Source organism: Hyaena hyaena, unplaced genomic scaffold (genome assembly GCF_003009895.1).
Source record: "Hyaena hyaena isolate Hyena2069 unplaced genomic scaffold, ASM300989v1 scaffold_65, whole genome shotgun sequence".
Lineage (NCBI taxonomy): Eukaryota > Metazoa > Chordata > Mammalia > Carnivora > Hyaenidae > Hyaena > Hyaena hyaena.
This window is the reverse complement of record NW_024080697.1, coordinates 294,456-314,864: the sequence shown is the minus strand read 5'-3', so window position 1 is coordinate 314,864 and position 20,409 is coordinate 294,456. Positions and strand designations below refer to the sequence as shown.

General features: G+C 36.4%; 1 protein-coding gene across 1 annotated transcript in view; it reads right to left on the bottom strand.

The window, feature by feature from the left end:
- Positions 1–20,409, bottom strand: part of DNAL1 (dynein axonemal light chain 1) — a 52,173-nt gene that overhangs the window by 21,904 nt on the left and 9,860 nt on the right. The window contains exons 2-4 of the mRNA XM_039232322.1: positions 15,930–15,968; positions 12,629–12,738; positions 9,444–9,499 (exon numbers count right to left, since the gene is read on the bottom strand). Coding sequence (XP_039088253.1) covers positions 9,444–9,499; positions 12,629–12,738; positions 15,930–15,968 — 205 coding nt within the window. The remainder of the gene's footprint in view (positions 1–9,443; positions 9,500–12,628; positions 12,739–15,929; positions 15,969–20,409) is intronic.

The following is a 20,409-nucleotide window of genomic DNA, read 5'->3' as shown; positions in this document are numbered from 1 at the left end:
TTAATCCATGTGAGTATACAATAAATGGTGTGTGTGTGTGTGTTATCAGACATATACAGCTATATAAACTTTGTTTTAATTAACTTAATTATTTTACGTTTTTAAACAATGAAATGTTTTTAATGTTTACTTATTTTTAGAGAGAGAGAGTGTGCACACATGGGCGTGTGAGCAAGCAGGGAAGGGGCAGAGATAGAGGGGCAGGGGCAGAGATAGACGGAGATAAAGAGAATCCCAAGCAGGCTCTGGACTGTCAGCACAGAGCTCAATACAGGGCTCAAACCCACAAACCGCAAGACCATGACCTGAGCCAAAATCAAGAGCTAGATGCTGAACACTGAGCTACCCAAGCATTCTTAATGAAGTATTTTAAATTCTGTTATGAGAAACACTTAACGTTCAGGACAAAGTATTTTAAGAGTGATCTAATTCATGCAAAATGATTTAACTGTTGAAACAAGTCCCCTGGTTATGGACTGAATTGTGTCCCCCCCCCAAACACACACTCTAAATTCATATGTTGTAGTCCTAACATTCAGTTCCTCAGACTGTGACTATATTTAAAGAGAGGGACTTTATTTTTTTTTATTTATTTATTTTTTTTACAAATAGTTTATTGTCAAATTAGTTTCCACATAACACTCAGTGCTGAGGTCCCAACAGTTTATTTTTGCTCTTGATTCCCTTGCTTTTGGGGATGTGTCAAGTAAGAAGTTGCTGCGGTGGAGGTCAAGGAGGTTGTTTCCTGCTTTCTCCTCTAGGGTGTTGATAGTTTCCTGTCTCACGTTCAGGTCCTTTATCCATTTTGAGTTGATTTTTGTGTATGGTGTGAGAAAATGATCTAGTTTCATTCTTCTGCATGTTGCTGTCCAATTCTCCCAACACCATCTGTTAAAAAGGCTGTCTTTTTTCCATTGGATATTCTTTCCTGCTTTGTCAAAGATCAGTTGGCTGTATACTTTTGGGTCCACTTCTGAGTTCTCAATTCTGTTCCATTGGTCTATGTGTCTGTTTTTGTGCCAATACCATACTGTCTTGATGATGACAGCTTTGTAGTAGAGGCTGAAGTCTGGGATGGTGATACCTCCCGTTTTGGTTTTATTTTTCAGTATTACTTTGGCTATTCGGGGTCTTTTGTGGTTCCATACAAATTTTTGGATAGTTTGTTCTAGTTTTGAGAAGTATGCTGGTGCAATTTGGATTGGGGTTGCATTGAATGTGTAGAGTGCTTTAGGTAGTAATGACATCTTAACTATATTTATTCTTCCTATCCATGAGCATGGAATGTTTTTCCATTTCTTTGTGTCTTCTTCCATTTCCTTCATAAGTTTTCTATAGTTTTCATCATACAGATCTCTTGTATCCTTGGTTAGGTTTATTCCGAGGTATTTTATGGTTTTTTGTGCAATTGTGAATGGGATCAGTTTCTTGATTTCTTTCTGTTGCTTCATTGTTGGTGTATAAAAATGCAACCGATTTCTGTATGTTGATTTTGTACCCTGCAACTTGGCTGAATTCTTGGATCAGTTCTAGTAGGCTTCTGGTGGAGTCTGTCGGGTTTTCGATGTAGAGTATCATGTCATCTGCGAAGAGTGAAAGTTTGACTTCCTCTTTGCCAATTCTGATGCCTTTGATTTCCTTTTGTTGTCTGATGGCTGATGCTAGGACTTCCAGCACTATGTTAAACAACAGTGGTGAGAGTGGACATCCCTGTCGTGTTCCTGATCTCAGCGGGAAAGCTCTCAGTTTTTCCCCGTTGAGGATGATGTTAGCTGAAGGCTTCTCATAGATGGCTTTGATGATGTTTAAGTAGGTTCCTTCTATCCCAACTTTCTCGAGAGTCTTTATTAAGAAGGGATGCTGTATTTTGTCAAATGCTTTTTCTGCATCTATTGACAGGATCATATGGTTTTTATCTTTTCTTTTATTGATATGATGTATCACATTGATTGATTTGCGAATGTTGAACCAGCCCTGTAACCCAGGAATGAATCCCACTTGATCTTGGTGGATGATTCTTTTGATATGCTGCTGGATTCGATTTGCAAGGATCTTGTTGAGAATTTTTGCATCCGTATTCATCAAGGATATTGGCCTATAGTTCTCTTTTTTTGCTGGATCTCTGTCTGGCTTGGGAATCAGAGTGATGCTGGCTTCATAAAATGAGTCCAGGAGTTTTCCTTCGACTTCTATTTTTTGGAATAGCTTGAGAAGAATTGGGATTAATTCTGTTTTAAATGTCTGGTAGAATTCTCCAGGGAAACCATCAGGTCCAGGGCTCTTATTTGTTGGGAGATTTTTTTTTTTAATTTTTTTTTTTAATGTTTTATTTATTTCTAGGAGAGATAGGGAGAGACAGCGTGAGCAGGGGAGGGTCAGAGAGAGAGGGAGTCACAGACTGAAACAGGCTCCAGGCTCTGAGCTGGCAGTCAGCACAGAGCCCGACGCGGGGCCCGAACCCACGAACCGCGAGATCATGACCTAAGCGAAAGTCGGACGCTTAACCGACTAAGCCACCCAGGCACCCCATGTTGGGAGATTTTTGATCACTGATTCGATTTCTTCACTCGTTATAGGTCTGTTCAGGTTTTCTATTTTTTCCCGTGTGAATTTTGGTAGTGAGTGTGTGTTTAGGAATTTGTCCATTTCTTCTAAGTTGTCCAATTTGTTGGCATATAATTTTTCATAGTATTCCCTGATAATTGCTTGTATTTCTGAGGGGTTGGTTGTAATAAGTCCATTTTCATTCATAATTTTGTAAAGACAGGGACTTTAAAGAAGTAATTGAGGTAAATGAGATCATTTTAGGTAAAATTCAATATGACTGGTGCCCTGGGGCACTTGGGTGGCTAAGTCAGTTAAGCTTCTGACTCTTGATTTTAGCTCTGGTCATGATCTCACAGTTCATGGGTTCAAGCCCTGCATCAGGCTCTGCACTGACGGTACAGAGCCTGCTTGGGATTCTCTCTGTCCCTACCTCTCTTTCTCAAAATAAATAAATAAACTTTAAAAAAAAAAAAAGAAAGTAAAATATGACTGCTGCCCTTATAAGAATTATAAGAACAGATTAGGACACAGACAGAAACAGAGAAAAGACCTTAAAGAGCAAAGGAAAAGATGGCCATCCACAAACCAAGGAGAGAGCCTCAGAAGAACTCAACCCTGTCAAAACCTTGATCTTGGACTTCTTGCCTCTATAACTGCAGGAAAATAAGTTTCTGTTGCTTAAGCCACCTAGTCTTTGGAATTTGTTATGACAGCCCTAGGAAACTCATACATTCCATATAACTATAATGGGTGAAAATTAAATATTTAAGAAAATCATATAATCAATTATTCTTTAAAGTTTCTTGAAATGGAAAGATTGCCATTTTATTTTGTCTATTCCATGCAGAATGAAAAGCTTATTCAAACAGTTATTCATTCAACACATATTAAGCATCTATAATTATTATATTATATAATTTTTATATATTAAGCATCTATAATACACTAGAAATAGCTATAATCAGTTGCAGTGATTAATATATTATATTAATTATATTATCTCTCTCCCTCCATCATCTCTCAAAATAAATAAATAAAATTAAAAAAAAAAGAAAGAAAGATAATAGGTCTGGCACAGGATGTGTGAGAAAGGAGTTAAGAAATTACCAGGGAGTTTGGCCTGAGCAATAGGAAGAGTGGAGTTGTTGCTATCTGAGACAGACACACAGGACATTGGTTTAGCTGGGGCTGGGGTACTGTTTCAGACACGTTAAGTATGTGATGCTTAGGAGACATCCAATGGAAATACCAGGCAATCGACTGTGAAAATCTGGAGTTCAGAGGAGATGCCTGGGTTAGAGATATAAATGTGGGAACTAACAGCATATAGATGATAAAGCCATGACCTGGATGAAATAATCCAGGGAATATGTGAAGATAGAAAAGAGAAGAGATCCAAGAACTGAGGTCTGGAGTACTCTAACATTTAGAAGTGGGAGACATGAGACTGGGAGGGAGCAGCCAGAAAGACAGGAAGATCAGGAGGGCACAGTGTCCCAGAAGCCAACTATTGAAATTACTTCAAAGAGGAATGAAATCATCCATGTCAAAATACGCTGCTAAGTCAACTAAGATGAGGACTGAAAATCAACCTCAGAAACTGAAGACAACAAATATAAAATATATGCAACTCTTCCAAAGATAGTATCTAACTTAATATATAAAACTCTTCTTTTAAACTCCTTTAAAAAAATACACATGAAAATGGTGATAGAAAGCTAAAAAGATCTTATTGATTACTATATAGGGACAAAAATTATGATATCAAAGTTAATAAATTAAATGTCCTAACAATACACAATGATATATTTTTTGGAAGTAGAAGGGGGTACAGAAGTAGAACACCACTAGAAGGAAAACATTGGATTTTTCTTCATACAAGAAAGATCTTGGTGAAAATCAAAATAGTGTTTGAAAGTTCCCCGTTTATTTATTTAGTAAACTGAAGGACAAAAGTATAAGTTTTTGCCAAAGATACAAGGCATCAAAATTTATGTTCTAATATTTGATGTGAGATTATCAATATTCATATTTTACAGGCTTTTAGTCACAGTTTTGAATGCAGTCCAGGCATGCAGTTTTCTAGCCATAGTTTTGCTACAATAAACGTATGTAGCTGTTAGGGTTATTCTGCCTTATAGACCCCCTGTTAAGTAGGAATCCCCCTTTTTTTTTCCCCCAGGTCCTCTCATCATAGTTTAACAAGACTATAGCTCTTATGAAAGGGAAGGGGTGAGACACAGTCTATAGTCATATATTCAATCCTTCATATGGATCAGCAGCTTCTTTTTGCTTTATGGTCACAGATGATGTGTATTCCCCAGTGACAGGCCATAGACTGTGGAAGTACTATTTGTTGCAAGCAGAACTAAAATGAGGTGAATCAAGTATAGCAAATGTATGGTACAAAGGCTTACACTGTCTCCTTCCATGTCTACATCAGACATCAATAACTGATCAAGCTACTCTTTTCCATTGAAGTTTTGGTGCTCTTAATAAAATTTTTCTGACAGTTACTACCAACTGACCAAAGTTAGATTATAAGTTAAAGTCCATTGTCAGCCCTATACAGAGGTTTTCCTATTATCAGAAGTCATGTTTTTTATGAAAAGAAAAAGTCATGTTTTTTATGTTATCTGTATTGATAAATAATACGTTATCGGGTTGCTTGGGTGGCTTAGTTGGTTAGACATCTGACACCTGATTTAGGTTTATTTATTTGAGAGAGAGAGAAAGAGAGGAGAGGAGGAGCAGAGAGAGAAGGAGAGAAAGAGAGAATCCTATGCAGGCTCCTCACTGCCAGCAAAGAGCCCTATGTAGGGCTAGAATCCTCAAACCGTGAGATCATGACCTGACTTGAAACCAGGAGTCAGAGGCTTAACTGGCTAAGCTACCTAGGCACCCCCCCTCCCCAACTCCTAATTTCAGCTCAGTTCATGATCTCAGTGTTTGTGAGATAGAGTCCCGCATCGGGCGTGCTGTCAGCATGGAGCCTGCTTGGGATTCTCTCTCTCCCTCTCTCTCTAAATAAATAAACTTTTAAAAAATGTTATCAATTTAATCTCATTAAAGCAAGCTATTTCAGTTATAGACAAACTGTCTGTATAATTGTTGAATAACACAGGAGATAGCGATGCCAACTCCCATACAGTTGAAAATCTGAGTATTAATTTTTACTCCCCCCAAACTTAACAACTAATAGCCTACTACTGAGCAGAAGCCTTGGCCAACAGTCCATTAATGCACATTTTGTATGTCATTTGTCATATGTATTGTATTCTTATAATAAACCTAGAGAAAAGAAAATATTAAGAAAATCATAAAAGAAAGAAAATACATTTAAGAATGAAAGGAAAATAAATTTACAGTGCTGTAAAAAAAAAATCAGCATGTAAGTAGACTGACACAGTTCAAACCCATGTTGTTCAAGGGTTAACTGTGACATGAAACATCTCAAATTGTTTAATGAGTCAGTAAAAAACTGGAATATACTGAGTCATCTTGTGCACAGCTCTAATAGTAAACTCTTCCTCTCCAGTACTACATAAATACTGAATGCCAACTTTGAGTAAGGTCCTGAAAGGAGGATGGAGATTTGGAAGAGAAGATAGTAAGATGTGATGTTTGCCCTCCAGAAGCTCATTATCCAGAGACAGAAACATATTCCTCACTAACTGTAATAATGGCTAATATTTCCTGAACATTTATATGCACGAGGGACTATTCAAAGCACTTTATATATACTAACTCATTTAATCTTCAGAACAACTATATGAAGTGGGTATTCATTATTTTAATCCAAGACAGACTGTTATTAATATTCCTAAAGAAAGAGTAATAATGGAGCTGCTTGGGTGGCACTATGAGCACGGAGCCCACATAGAATTCTCTCTCTCCCACTCTCTCTCTGTCCCTCCTCTGTGCTCTCTCTCACTCTCTCAAAAATAAATAAACATTAAAAAAAAAAGAAAGAGTAATTATGATGATTACTAGAGAAGTCTTTAGAGGGAGAAATGACATTTAAACTTGACATTCTTAATCTTAATTTTGTTTCTTGCAGGGTTTTCCTGTTAATAGGATGGGGCTATTCTCAAAGGAAAAGAGCACTGCATTAACAAATGCACAAAGCATAAAAAAAGAATGATGTATTCAGGTGTGAATAGGGTGGTACAGATTTTAGATGACTTTGAATGCAACATTAGGCATTTGGTCTTTACTAGGCAAAGGATGATAATAAGAATAATACTTTAAAAAACTTTTTTTTAACATTTTATTTTTTGAGAGACAGAAAGAGACAGAGTGTGAGCAGGGGAAGGGCAGAGAGAGAGGAGATAAGAATCCAAAGCAGGCTCCAGGATCCGAACTGTCAGCACACAGCCCCATGCAGGGTTTGAACCCACGGATGAGAGTCAGATGCTCAGCCAACTGAGCTACCCAGGTGCCCCAAGAATAATATTTTTAGGAAGAAAACACTGGTATCAGTGTTGAAGAGCAGAAAGGAGACAAAAAGATTAGGAGGCTATCACAAAAGTCATAAGGTAGTGTTTTCCTTTTCCTCTTCCTTCCTTCCTTTCTTGAGAAAGTGAGCACACAAGCAGGGGAGAGGGGCAGAGGGAGAGAAACGATCTTAAGCAGGCTCCATGCTCAGCATGGATCCCAACTTGGGGCTGGATCTCATGATCCTGAGATTGTGACATGATCCAAAATCAAGAGTCAGGTACTTAGGGGCGCCTGGGTGGCTCAGTTGGCTAGGTGTACAACTTTAGCTCAGGTCATGATCTCATGGTTCGTGGGTTCAAGCCCCACAGCAGGCTCTCTGCTGTCAGCACAGAGCCAGCTTTGGACCCTCTGTTTCCCTTTTTCTCTGCCCCTCCCCAACTCACACACTCTCTCTCTCTCTAAAATAAATAAACATTTAAAAAAAAAAAAAAAAAGAGTCAGATGCTTAACTGACTGAGCCACCCAGGCATCCATGGCAGTGTTTCTCAAACTAGGGATGATATGAAATCAGCTTAATGGGTTCTGACAAGCATTTTTTAAAAATAAAATCTTTAGAAACCTTATACTGGAGGACACCTGGGGGTCTCAGTTGGTTGAGCCTCTGATTTCTCATGGCTCTTGGGTTTGGGCCCTGTGTTGGGCTCGGTGCTGGTAGCTCAGAGCCTGGAGCCTGCTTTGGATTCTGTGTCTCCCTCTCTTTCTCTGCCTCTTCCCCACTCATGCTCTGTATCTCTCTCCTTCAAAAATAAGTAAACATTAAAAAAATTTAAAAACTTGAACTGGAACCTATGCTATAAGGGCAAACATTGCTTTACAAACCTATTTCACTTCATGTATGTATGTATATACTTGATATGTACATTCATATGAATATATATACTGAGTTATGAATTCAAATGTATTACTTAGTGTAAAAAAGTAGTAAAAAATGTTTGAAAATACAGTCTAAGGAGGAGAGAATGTGGGTCTTAAATAAAACTGTAACTTCTGGAAATGGGAAAGCAACAAATTATTTGAGAGCTCTCTCAGAGTAGAGTTAACAGGACTTAGTGATGAACTCAGATGTCTTAAGGGAAGTAAAGGAGGAGCATGGTAGATTAACTAATGCCCCATTGAAAGATACCTAGATCCTAATCCCTGGAACCTGCGAATGTTACCTTATATAGGAAAAAAAAGTACTTTGCAGATGTCATCAAGTTAGGGATCTTAGGGAGAATAGCCTTGATTATCCAGGTGTTCCCTAAATGTAATCATACATATCCTCTTAAGAAGGAGGCAGAGAGTGGTGCCTGGGTGGTTCAGTCAGTTGAGCATCTGACTTTGGTTCAGGTCATGATCTCACAGTTCATGAGTTCAAGCCCCACACTGGGCTTGCTGCTCTCAGTACATAGCCCAATTTGGATCTTCTGTCCCCCATCTCTCTCTGTCCCTCCCCTGCTCATGCTCTCTCTCAAAAATAAATTAAGAAATAATAATAAAAAGGAGGCAGAGAAATATGTGACACAGACAAAAGAGGAAAAGTCATTATGATCATAAAGGCAGAGATTAGACTGATGCCTTCACAAGCCGAGGAACGTGGCAGCGATCAGAATCTAGAAGAGACAAGGAAGGAACAGATTCTCTCCTAAAGCCTTCAGAGGCAGAGTGGCTTGGTCAAAACCTTGATTTTGGCCCACTGAAACCAATTTCAGACTTCTGGCCTCCAGCACTGTTTTTGTTCTTGCTGTTGTTTTTCCGAACTATTGTTTTAAGCCACCAAGTTTCAGCAAACATAGGAAACTAGCAGGAGTCAGAAGCCTTGGCAACTGGGATGGTGGCAACATCATTAACACCGATAAGGAACACAAGAAAAACGATGTTAAGGAATTAAAATTTAAATATAACAAGTATTAGGACACCTGTGTGGCTTAGTCAGTTAAGCCTCCAACTCTTGGTTTCAGCTCAGGGCATGATCTCACAGTTCATGGGTTCAAGCCCTGTGTCTGGCTCTGTGCTGATGGTGCAGAGACTGCTTGGGATTCTCTTGCTCTTTCTCTCTCTCTCTCTCAAAATAAATAAATAAACTTAAAAATAAATAAATACAATGTTCCAGAATACAACCTGAAACACAAGACAAATTTGAACAAAAGATATTTAATTAAAAAATCTAATTTTTCTATTTAATTCTAACTATAGCTTTAAATGCCTAAATGCCTCTAAAATGTTTAGGTCTTTTGTTCTCTCTGATTTTCTTTGGATAAACAAATTTAAGGCACACGGTTTATATATTTTCTCTGTCGTCTGACAATTACTGTGGTTAAAACAGGTGCTAGCTTCTGGGATTACATAGTGTTTCTAGAATGTTTATTACAATAATGAGAAAACCCAAGAACCATCTGTTACTGTATATCACTTACTTAAGCCATTGAGGTTGGCAATTTTTTCAATGCAGTTTGTAGACAGTGAAAGCTTCCTGAAAAAGAACAAAGGAAAACTTGAAAATGAAACAATTTTAAATGATATATCAGAAAAATAAATGGTGTATCAGAAATTATTCCTCAAGTGCCCATAGAAGATATTTAAGTCATACTTTCTTTTTACACTAAATCTTTTCCCCCTCAGACATGGCATGCATTCTTTCATTTTGAAATCCTCACACTTTTTTTTAGATTACAGAAGTTAATACAGAATCAGTGCAGAAAATTAAAAACTTTTTGATGGTAATTTGGTATTATTTATTAATTTTTTAAAAATGCATGTGTTCTTTGACCTAGTAATTCATTTCTAGGAATACTTTCTACTAAAATACTAACACAATGTCTAAAGATATGTAAGACAGATTATTTATTGTATTATTATAATAGCAAAAAATAGGGAAAAATCTATAAACATCCAGTAATTGAGGGATAGATATAATGAAAAACTACACTGTCACTAAAACAAATGAAATTAGGTTCTAGATACCAGCTTGGGAAGACATCCATGATATGTGGTCAAGTTAAAAAACCATCTCCCAGAACAAAACATTTGATGTGATTCACCCTTTTGATATAAAGCAGAGCTATATTACATGCATGTGTGAAGACATTTATCTGCTCATGTGTTAAATCATTCAGAAATGTATACCAAAAAATTAAAATCTAGTTTTGTTGCAAGAAAAGGAAACTGAGGCAGAGAGACTCAGCAGCATGGTTTAACTGCAGGACTTAATATAATTTATTCTCTCTCAACAATTCAATTTTTTGTTGTTATGAGATTTTGCTTTTCAAAAATAAATGGGATAAAAAAAAAAAAAGAAATGTATACCAAAAAAGCCATATGTAATCCTAACCACTCCACAAAGACCTCCAGAGATAACTACTTTTAATGGTTTATATACATTTGTCTAGGTTTTTTTCTACTCATAATTATATAAACATGTTTAAAGGGAGCATAACTACACATTCTTAGTCTTCGTTTCTTGACAAAATTTTTAATATTTCAGTACATTTCATGCAAAAAATATAATAAAAGCTAATTTTATTGAACACAATGTGTGCCCAGTATTCTTCTAAGTACTTTATATAAACTGGTTTTGTTTGTTTGTTTTTGACATAAACAGTTTTACCATCCCAGCAATCCTGTGAAATAAGTATTATTATTATCATCCATATTTTACAAGCAAGAATACTGAGGCACAAAGATGTTAAGCAATTTGCCCAATATTACACAGCCATAAAGGGGCAGAGTCAAATTTAAAACCCCCCAAAATTGACTCCAGAACATATGATCTTATCCTTTCTGATTTGACTTGAAAAAGAATTATTCATTTTTTTTACAAAAGCAGTTACTATAGTGTAAATTATTGATCAAATCTGTATATTTTCTAGCTATCCCCAATTCCTGACAACTACCAGTGAAAAATGAAGTGCCTTAAATCTGAGAATATGATTAGGGATGAAATCTTTAATTGTTGTCTAGGCAGCCTGTCCCAAGCGATTGTCAGCAAAAATATGAACAGGCTGACTCCTTCCAAGCAGTTCCACGATAATTTGGTACCAGGTACAAAACCTTCTCAAACATTTGCCTTTGAGACAGGTTTATGATAAAAAGATATTTGACCACTTTGAAACAGGGCTCTTTGAAATCATGCTTTTGAAGCCAGAAAAAAATCTAGAATGGATTTTTATATAATATAATATAATATAATATAATATAATATAATATACAGTGCTGTCATCATAAAGGACAAGTTGCATACAATAACTAAATATGTTTGCTTTTTCCTTTCATTCCAAAGACAGATAATAGTCTAATGCAGGGGTTCACAAATATGTGTATAAGAGTCACTCAAGCTGCTTATTATAAATACAGATTCCTAGGTTTCATCAGTAGATATTCTGTTTCTATACATTTGGGGTGGGGCTTAACTCCTGCATTAGGAGATCTTTATGTAGGTAGTGGTTAGTGCACTACCACTTAGAAAAGAGTGAAGAAATCAGGAAGAACCCCAAGTGATTCTATAACATTCTACAGCTCCAACAAAAGATACTGCAGCCTGAAAACATGGTCACAAGGTGTCATGGTATAATTGCCTCAAATTAGCCACAGAACCTTGCTAAAAAGGTATGTAGAGTATTGAGAAAATAACTTAAGAGGAATTAATATAGGGGCGCCTGGGTGGCTCAAGCAGTTAAGCATCTGACTCTTGATTTCGCCTCAGGTCATGATCTCCTGGTTTGAACATTACGTCAGGCTCTGCACTGACAGCACAGCACAGAGCCTGCTTGGGATTCTCCCCACCCCAACCTCCACTTGTGCTCTCTGTCTCAAAATAAATAAACTTTTTTTTTAAAAAGAGAAATTAATATAGATCTGATAAAGTCATGGGAAAATAGGATTACAAAGTAATAAGTATAATTTGATCACAATGAGGGAAAAAAATTCAAAGGCTCTATATCAAAATGCTAACATCGGTTATCAAAAGGTGGTGCAATTTTGGTTAATATTATGTCTTTTCCTTTGTGCTTTTTATATTTTCTAGATGTTTTAACATTATTTTTACAGTTAAAAAAAATTAAAGCAGATCTGTTAGGCCTCTAGTCAGTATAGCATTGACTGGCTAATTTTACAGGAGAAATACCAGATTTTATGATAGAATAAGTCTTATTGTGTTATTTAGTTTCTCCAAGAGACAGGCACATTATAAAAACTATACTGTAAAAAAAGTACTGTATGAGCACCTAGGTGGCTCAGTCAGTTGAGCATCCGACCTCAGCTCAGGTCATGATCTCACAGTTTGTAAGTTTGAGCCCCACATCAGACTCGCTGCTGTCAGCACAGAGCCTGCTTTGGATCCTCTGTCTCCCTCACGCACAGCCTTTCCCCTGCAAGCGCTCTCTATCTCAAAAATAAATAAACATTAAAAAAATACTATATTGTTCAGGGTTACTTTATTACTAGTCCCCCATAAACCAATAATCTTTTATGTTTGGCCTTGCCAAAGGGAGAATTCTATTAACCAAGCCAACAAAGAAAAAGAAACAAAGATCACAGAAAACAAACACATTTTTTCTAGTTTTTATATTTAAAAAAGAAAGGAAAAAAAGACAAGAGAACTTACTCGCAATTAGCAAGTGTGGACAAAGATGCATCCATCTTCTCTATAGGGGGAATCTGAGCATAAAGCTTTATCTCTTTGGCTTCAGATGGCTTCTGACTGGTTTTCTCTTCCTATGATGAAAATTAATTTGAAGAAAGTGATCCCTGATTGTAATACAGAACTAAGAGTCCAGAATTTTGCTAGGCTTTTCAATGTTTATTTCAAAACAATTATTAGAGCTTTATAACTCTGTGCATTCATTTAATGAGATTTGCTAACTAACCCTGATCACCAGGCTTTTACATGGCTTATTCAGATAATTTATTGTTAGGTTCCAACTGAATGGAAAGGAGGAGGAAAGAAAATAACTTATATTTATGTAATATTTAAAGTCCTGTAAGAATCTATCAATGAACAAAAACAAAACACAACAAACACCATTCTTAGGGAAGAATTCCTTGTCCCTAATCACCCTTTTCTTAAATATCAGATTTAGATCTGGAAGATCAACTATTTGGCATCTCTTCTTGCTTTTACTATATACGGTTCAGTCTGACATAGAACCCCAAAATACTAAGAATTTTAGAAGACACCATCTTTACAACACAGCTGAGGTCAAAGCTACTTGCTCTATAATTATTTACTACTAAATTCTAACTTAGAGGAGTGCCCGCATGGCTTGTAAGGTTGAGTGACCAACTCTGGATTTCAGCTCAGGTCGTGATCTCCCAGTTCATAAGGTTCTAGTCTGGAGTTGGGCTCTGTGCTGACAAGATCGGAGCCTGCTTGGGATTCTCTCTCCTCTCTCTCTGCCCCTCCCCAACTCACAAGCGGACATGTACTCTCTCTCTCAAAATAAATAAAATTTAAAAATTTTTTTTTAGTTTTTAAAAAGTTTATTTATTTTGAGAGAGACAGAGAGCAAGTGGGGGAGGGGCAAAGAGAGAGGGAGACAGAGGATCTGATACGGGCTCTGTGCTGACAGCAGAGAGCCCAGTGTAGGACTTGAACTCATAAACCATGAGATAATGAATCTGAGTCACCCAGGCACCCCTAAATAAACTTAAAAAAAAAAACAAAAACTTTAAAATAAATTCTACCACAGAGTTTAATTTCAGTACTATGTACACAATTTAAAATTTAATTATCAATATATGCTGCTTAATAATATTTTCTAAGTACCTCAATACTTAAAGTCAGTTCTCTCCAACAAAACAGGAAGCTCCTAAGGTGCAGGGACCATTTCCTTTGCTTGCCTATGTTTTCTATAACATAGTGCAATACAAGACACACAGAGGCTTATTTTTAAAATCAAATCATAAGATATCAATAGTAGAAAATATACAATCAGTTGAATAAAAGATCAAATACACATCCACTTGGCACTTACTTTTGAGCCATAAGTAGGCCCTCAATAAATGTTAGGTTAATCAGTGAAGGAGTAGGCTTAATGTCTTCAAATAATCTTAAAGTCAAAGATTTATGGTCACAATATGATCTAGAAATAGAACCTACCCAAACCAAAAAAGCAGCCACTTATCATAAGTAAATAAAGTCCTAAAATCTGATTCAAAGAAAATCTAATCCAATTACAAGCCTATTCCCTATGTACTTTTTTTCTTTAACACAACAAATTTGGGGTGCCTGGATGGCTCAGTTGGTTAGGTGTCCAACTCCTGATATCACCTCAGGTCTTGATCTCGGGGTCATGAGTTCAAGCCCTGCACTGGGCTCCATGCTGGGCACAGAGCCTACTTAAAATAACAACAAACAAACAAGCAAAACCCCAGATTTTTCGTTAACCAAACAGAAACAAATTTTTATTTTATTTATTTAAATGTTTATTTATTTTGAGAAAGACAGAGAGAGAGAGAGTACGAGCAAGCGTGAAGAAGGTTCAGTGAGATAAGAAGAAACAGAGTCCAATGCAGACTCTGAGCTTGTCAGCACAGAGCCCAATGTGGGGCTCAAACTCATAAACTGTGAGATTAAGACCTGAGCTGAAAGCAAGAGTTGATGCTTACCCAATTGAGTCACCCAGGCACCCCCAGAAATGTGGTTTTTAAATGCAGAGTACAAAGAAGCTTATAAGCACTAAAACAAGAATTCAAATCTGTTTTATTCTATCCACCCTATTTTCCCTAGACACCAAGTCTCCTGAAAGACTTTTTATTCAAAGCCCAGCTACAAAAGCAAAAGATGCAATATTATAAAAAAAACTATTGACAACATTGACAAAAAAGTTACACAGGGCATAGAAATTGAGGTGCCATCTCTATACTCTGTGGAAATTATATCTATAATGCTGAATTACAACTGTTCAAACATCTATAATGCTGAATTACAACTGTCCAAAACTTTATTAGAATGCTATATTCAAAATATTTATAGTTTATATTTAATGCATGTTTTTTACAATGCAGTTTCCTTTCTAATGTTAGTATATGCTTTAGGATGTTTTCCAGCTTTATTGACGTGTAACATTGTGTAAGTCTAAGGTGATGATTTGATACATGCATATATTGCAAAATGATTAACATAGTAAGGTTAGCTAACACATCTATCACCTCACATAATTTTTTCTTTTAGTGCTGAGAACATTTAAGATCTACTCTCTTAGCAACTTTCAAGTATATAATACAATATTATTAACAATAGTCACCATGCGGTACGTTAGATGCCCAGAACTTGTCTTAACAACTAGAAGTTTGTACCCTTTAACCAACATCTCCCCAAGTTCCCCCCGCCAGCAGTCAGCTTTTCTATTTTTTGTTTCTGTGAGTTTAGTTTTTTTAGATTCCACATATGAGTGAGATCATAGAGTATGTCTTTCTCTGTCTGACTTATGTCACTTAGCATAATGCACTCAAGGTCAACATGTCTGACTTATGTCACTTAGCATAATGCACTCAAGGTCCATCCATGTTGTCTTAAATGGCAGGATTTCCTTCTTTTTTGTGACTAATATTCCATTCTATATTTATATCTATATGTATAGATATAGATATATATATACACATTTTTTTATCCATTTATCCACTGATAGACATTTAGGATATTGATAACCATATAACCCACTGATTTTAATCAGATTTTCCCAATTTTACTAGTATTTACTTATACACAAGTATAAGTGTGTTTGTATGTGTGTATTAAGGGGATGCAATTTTATTTGTGTAGGTTCATATACCCATGACCACATCAAAATAGGTAAACAGCTCCAGTACCACAAAGATTCCTTGTATTGAATGATCAGATTTAAATAACTATCAAAAAACTCTCCTGCATGGTCTCTAGAAGAGGTAAAAATTCATATACTCACCCATCTGGCTAGAGCTTCTTTGATTGTTGTTGCTTTTGCCTTAAAAAAAAAAAAAAAGAAAAGAAACCAGAGTGTTTTTATTGGTATGATTTGTTGATTCAACTTTTATGCAGTAATTATTAGTCTTGGCATCTACTATTGAAAAGACTAACTTCCTTCTTTGAGACTTTATATGCAAACAAATAACATGTGTTTTAATTTCCCGAAGTCAGAATGATTTATTTAAATACCTCTCAGAGGGGTGCCTGGGTGGCTCAGCGTCTGACCTCAGTTAAGGTCATGATCTCATGGTTTGTGGGTTCAAGCCCTGCACTGGGCTCTATGCTAACAGCTCAGAGACTGGGGCCTGCTTTGGATTCTATGTCTCCTTTTCTCTCTCTCTCTCTCAAAAATAAATAAATAAACATTAAAAAAAATACCTCTCAGGGGGCACCTGGGTGGCTCAGTTGGTTAAGCATCTGACTTCAGCTCAGGTCATGATCTCACAGTTCGTGGGTTCGAGCCACGAACATCGGGCTCTGTGCTGGCAGCTAGCTCAGAACCTGTAGCCTGTTTCAGATTGTGTGTCTCCCTCTCTCTCTGACTCTCCCCTGCTCATGCTGTCTCTCTCTCAGAAATAAATAAAACATTAAAAAAATTTTTTTTAAATAAAATAAAATAAAAAATTTAAAAAAAAACCCTCTCAGATAAATTAAGGAAGTCATGGTATAATGCCCATATACTTCACTCCACTTGGTTCACAAAAAATATATACCTTTTAACATTTGATATTAAAATATATCTTATTTCATTAATTCTAAGATCTGCATCTTTTACATTTTAACGTCTTTGAAATCTGGATTCATTTTACAACCAGGAACAATTTACAATTACTGTGGCCAGGTGACAGTGGAAAATATCTAGAAAAAGTGGAACCATTTTATTTCATATACTTATATTCCTTTTTATGTTTGCAGAGAAAGATATATGATAAAAACTTACATGCCCAAATACATGTAATTTAAAAAAATTTTTAATGTTTATTTATTCATCTTTGAGAGAGAGAGCACAACTAGGGGAGGGGCCAACCAAGAGAGGGAGACCCAGAATCCGAAGCAGGCTTCAGCCTCTGAGCTGTCAGCACAGAGCCAGATGGAGGGATCGAACTCACAAACTGTGAGATCATGACCTGAGCTGAAGTTGGACGCTTAATCAACTGAGCCATCCAGGTGCTCCCCAAATACATTTAAAAGAACTCTGTCAGTAAGTACAACATAAAAATTCTAAGTGAAAAGAAATTATCTGTCAGGATTTAATTACAATTTCTTATTTTTCTTTCTTAGAACATAAAATAATGCTGTACTTTATAATCAATAGTATCTTAGATTCAATTTAATATGACACAACTTTAAATGTAAGAAAAGGAAGACATCCTTTGAATTATTGCTCGAGCTCATTAAAAAAAAAAAATCCTAAACAATAACAAAAGGAAAACTGTTAAAGTATAGTTGACCCTCAAACAATATGAGCATTAGGGACACCAACCTCTCTCCCGTGAACAGTCAAAGATCTTAGTATAACCTTTGACTCCCCCAAAACTTTACTAACAGCCTACTGTTGACCAGAAGCTTTACCAAAAACATAAACAGTGGATTAGCACATATTTTGTATGTCATATGTATTATATACTATATTTTGACACTAAAGCAAGCTAGAGAAAAGAAAATGTTATTAAGAAAATCATAAGGAAGAGAAAATACATTTATAGTACTAAAGTGTACTCAACTGAAAAAAATCTGCATAAGTGCAGTTCAAACCTGTGTTGCTCAACATGTATATGCTCACAATGGCATATACATGCTATTATGTTTAGAAAGTAAAGACACGGTAATAAATAGCCCTTGGGTTAGAGAGTAAACTATAAATTAAAGTAAAACAATAAAAGACAAAAATATTAAAATTTAAGGAATATAACACTTAAAAGGAGACTTAAAGCTTCAAAGAAATTTATTAAAAAAGAAGAGAAAACATTGAGGAGGGCAATTGTTGGGATAAGCACTGGGTATTGCATGTAAGTGATGAATCATGGGCCTCTACCCCAAAACCTAGAGCACACTGCACACACTGTATGTTACCCAATTTGACAATAAATTATATTTTAAAAATAAGAGAAAAATAAGAGACAGAGAACAAATAAGCTAAGCATTCAAGACGTTTGAGAAAGCACATCATTGCAAACACAAAGAAGGCTGAAAGAAATACAAAAGAAGTTGATGAAAATAGACCAGAGGAAAAAAGATTGACAAAACTAAGAGTTGGTTCCTAAATCTCTAGCAAGCCTAATTGAGAAAAAGACAGCTATATAACAAAAATACAGAATCGGAGGAAGTAATATAGATATCATAAAGATTTAAAAATAAAATATTGGGGCACTTGGGTGGCTCAAAGCAGGCTCTGTGCTGACGGTAGCGAGCCTGATATGAAGCTTGAGCCCACGAACCATGAGATCAGACCTGAGCCGAAATCAGAAGCTCAACTGACTGAGCCACCCAGGCGTCCCTTATTTATTTATCTTTTAATGTTTATTTATTTTGAGAGAGAGTATGTGAGTGGAGAAGGGGCAGAGACGGAGGGAGAGAGAATCCCAAGCAGGCCCATGCTGTCAGCTTGGAGCCAGACTTGAGCTCCTCTGTCCCCCTCTCTCTACCCCTCCCCAGCTTGCGCTCTCTCAAAAATAAACAAACATTTTTAATAAACAAATAAATAAAGTAAAAATAAAATATTTTAAGCAAATATATGGTCATAAGTTTGAAAACCTAGACAAAGAATGAGCTTTTATTAAAAAACACAAAAGTGCCAAACTGTCACAGGAAGTATCAGAAAACCTGAATAGGCCAATAACTATTTTATTTTATTTTTTAATGTTTATTTTTGAAAGAGAGAGACAGAGCACGAGTGAGGGAGAGGCAGAGAGAGAGAGGGAGACACAGAATCTCAAGCAGGCTCCAGGCTCTGAGCTGTCAGCCCAGAGCCCGACTAGGGCTCAAACCCACGAACCATGGGATCATGACCTGAGTCAAAGTTGAATGCTTAAATGACTGAGCCACCAAGGCGCCCCTGGCCAATAACTATTTTTAAACGTTAAAAAGACAATCAGAGGGGCACCTGGGTGGCTCAGTTGGGTAAGTATCCGACTTCAGCTCAGATTGTGATCTCCCAGTTCAGGAGTTCAGGCCTTGCATCAGGCTCTGTAGTGACAGCTGAGAGCCTGGAGCCTGCTTCAGATTCTGTGTCTCCCTCTCTCTCTGCCCCTCCCCTGCTTGTGCTTTGTCACGCTCTCAAAAATAAATAAAAACATTAAAAAATGAAAAAAAAAGATAATCAGAGATTTACCTTCATTCTCTTCTCCTAAAGCTCCAAGCCTGGATAATTTTACAAGTAAATTCTGCCAAGTTTTCAAGAAACAGATATTCCCTGTTAAACAAGTTGCTTCAGAAACCAGAAAAAGAGGCAAAACTGCCAATTTATTTTATGAGGCTAGAATAACCTTGATGCCACAACCAGATAAGCAGCCTTCTTTACTTTTTAGTATATACTTGAAAATCCTATATACAACATTAGATCTCCAAAGCCAATGATGAATAGTAATCATGATCAAGAATAGCTAATACCAGGAACATAAGGAATGTTTAACAACAAAAAAGGCTTTATCTAAATAATTTACTAAGAGTTAAAGGGAAATTCACTATTTGATAAAAGCTACATACCAACACCTATAGCAAATTCCATACTTAATGGAGAAATTCATTCATTTTAGCAAATATTTATTGTCTACTATGTACCAAACATTCTTTTACATGCTTAGGACATATCAAGAAACAAAACAAAGATCCTGCCTTCATGAAACTTATATCTATTGGCAGGAAACAGATGAAAAATAATATATTTCATAAATAAATAAATTATACAGTATATTAGAAAGTGACAATTACTAAGGAAAAAGAAAAAGCTGAACTTGGTAAGAGGTATCAGGATGTGTGTATGTGTGTATAGAGTATGTTTATTTTATTTTTTTAGAAGTTTATTTTTGAGAGAGAGAAAGAGAGAGAGAGAGGACATGGCAGAGGGGTAGAAAGAAAGGGAGAGAGAAGATCTGAAGCAAACTCCACACTGACAGCAGAGAGCCTGATGTGGGGCTTGAACTCACAAACTGTGAGAGATCATGACCTGAGCCAAAGTTGGCCACTTAACTAACCAAGGCCCTCAGGAGCCCCTAGAGTATATTTATTTTATTTTTTCTTCTTCTTTCTTTCTTTGTTAAAAATTTTTTAAAGTTTTATTTTATTATTGAGACAGAGAGAAACAGAGCATGAGTAGGGAAAGGGCAGAGAGGGAGACACAGAATCCAAAACAGGCTCCAGGCTCTGAGCTGTCAGCACAGAGCCGGATGCGGGGCTTGAACCCACGAACCGTGAGGTCGTGACCTGAGCCAAAGTCAGAC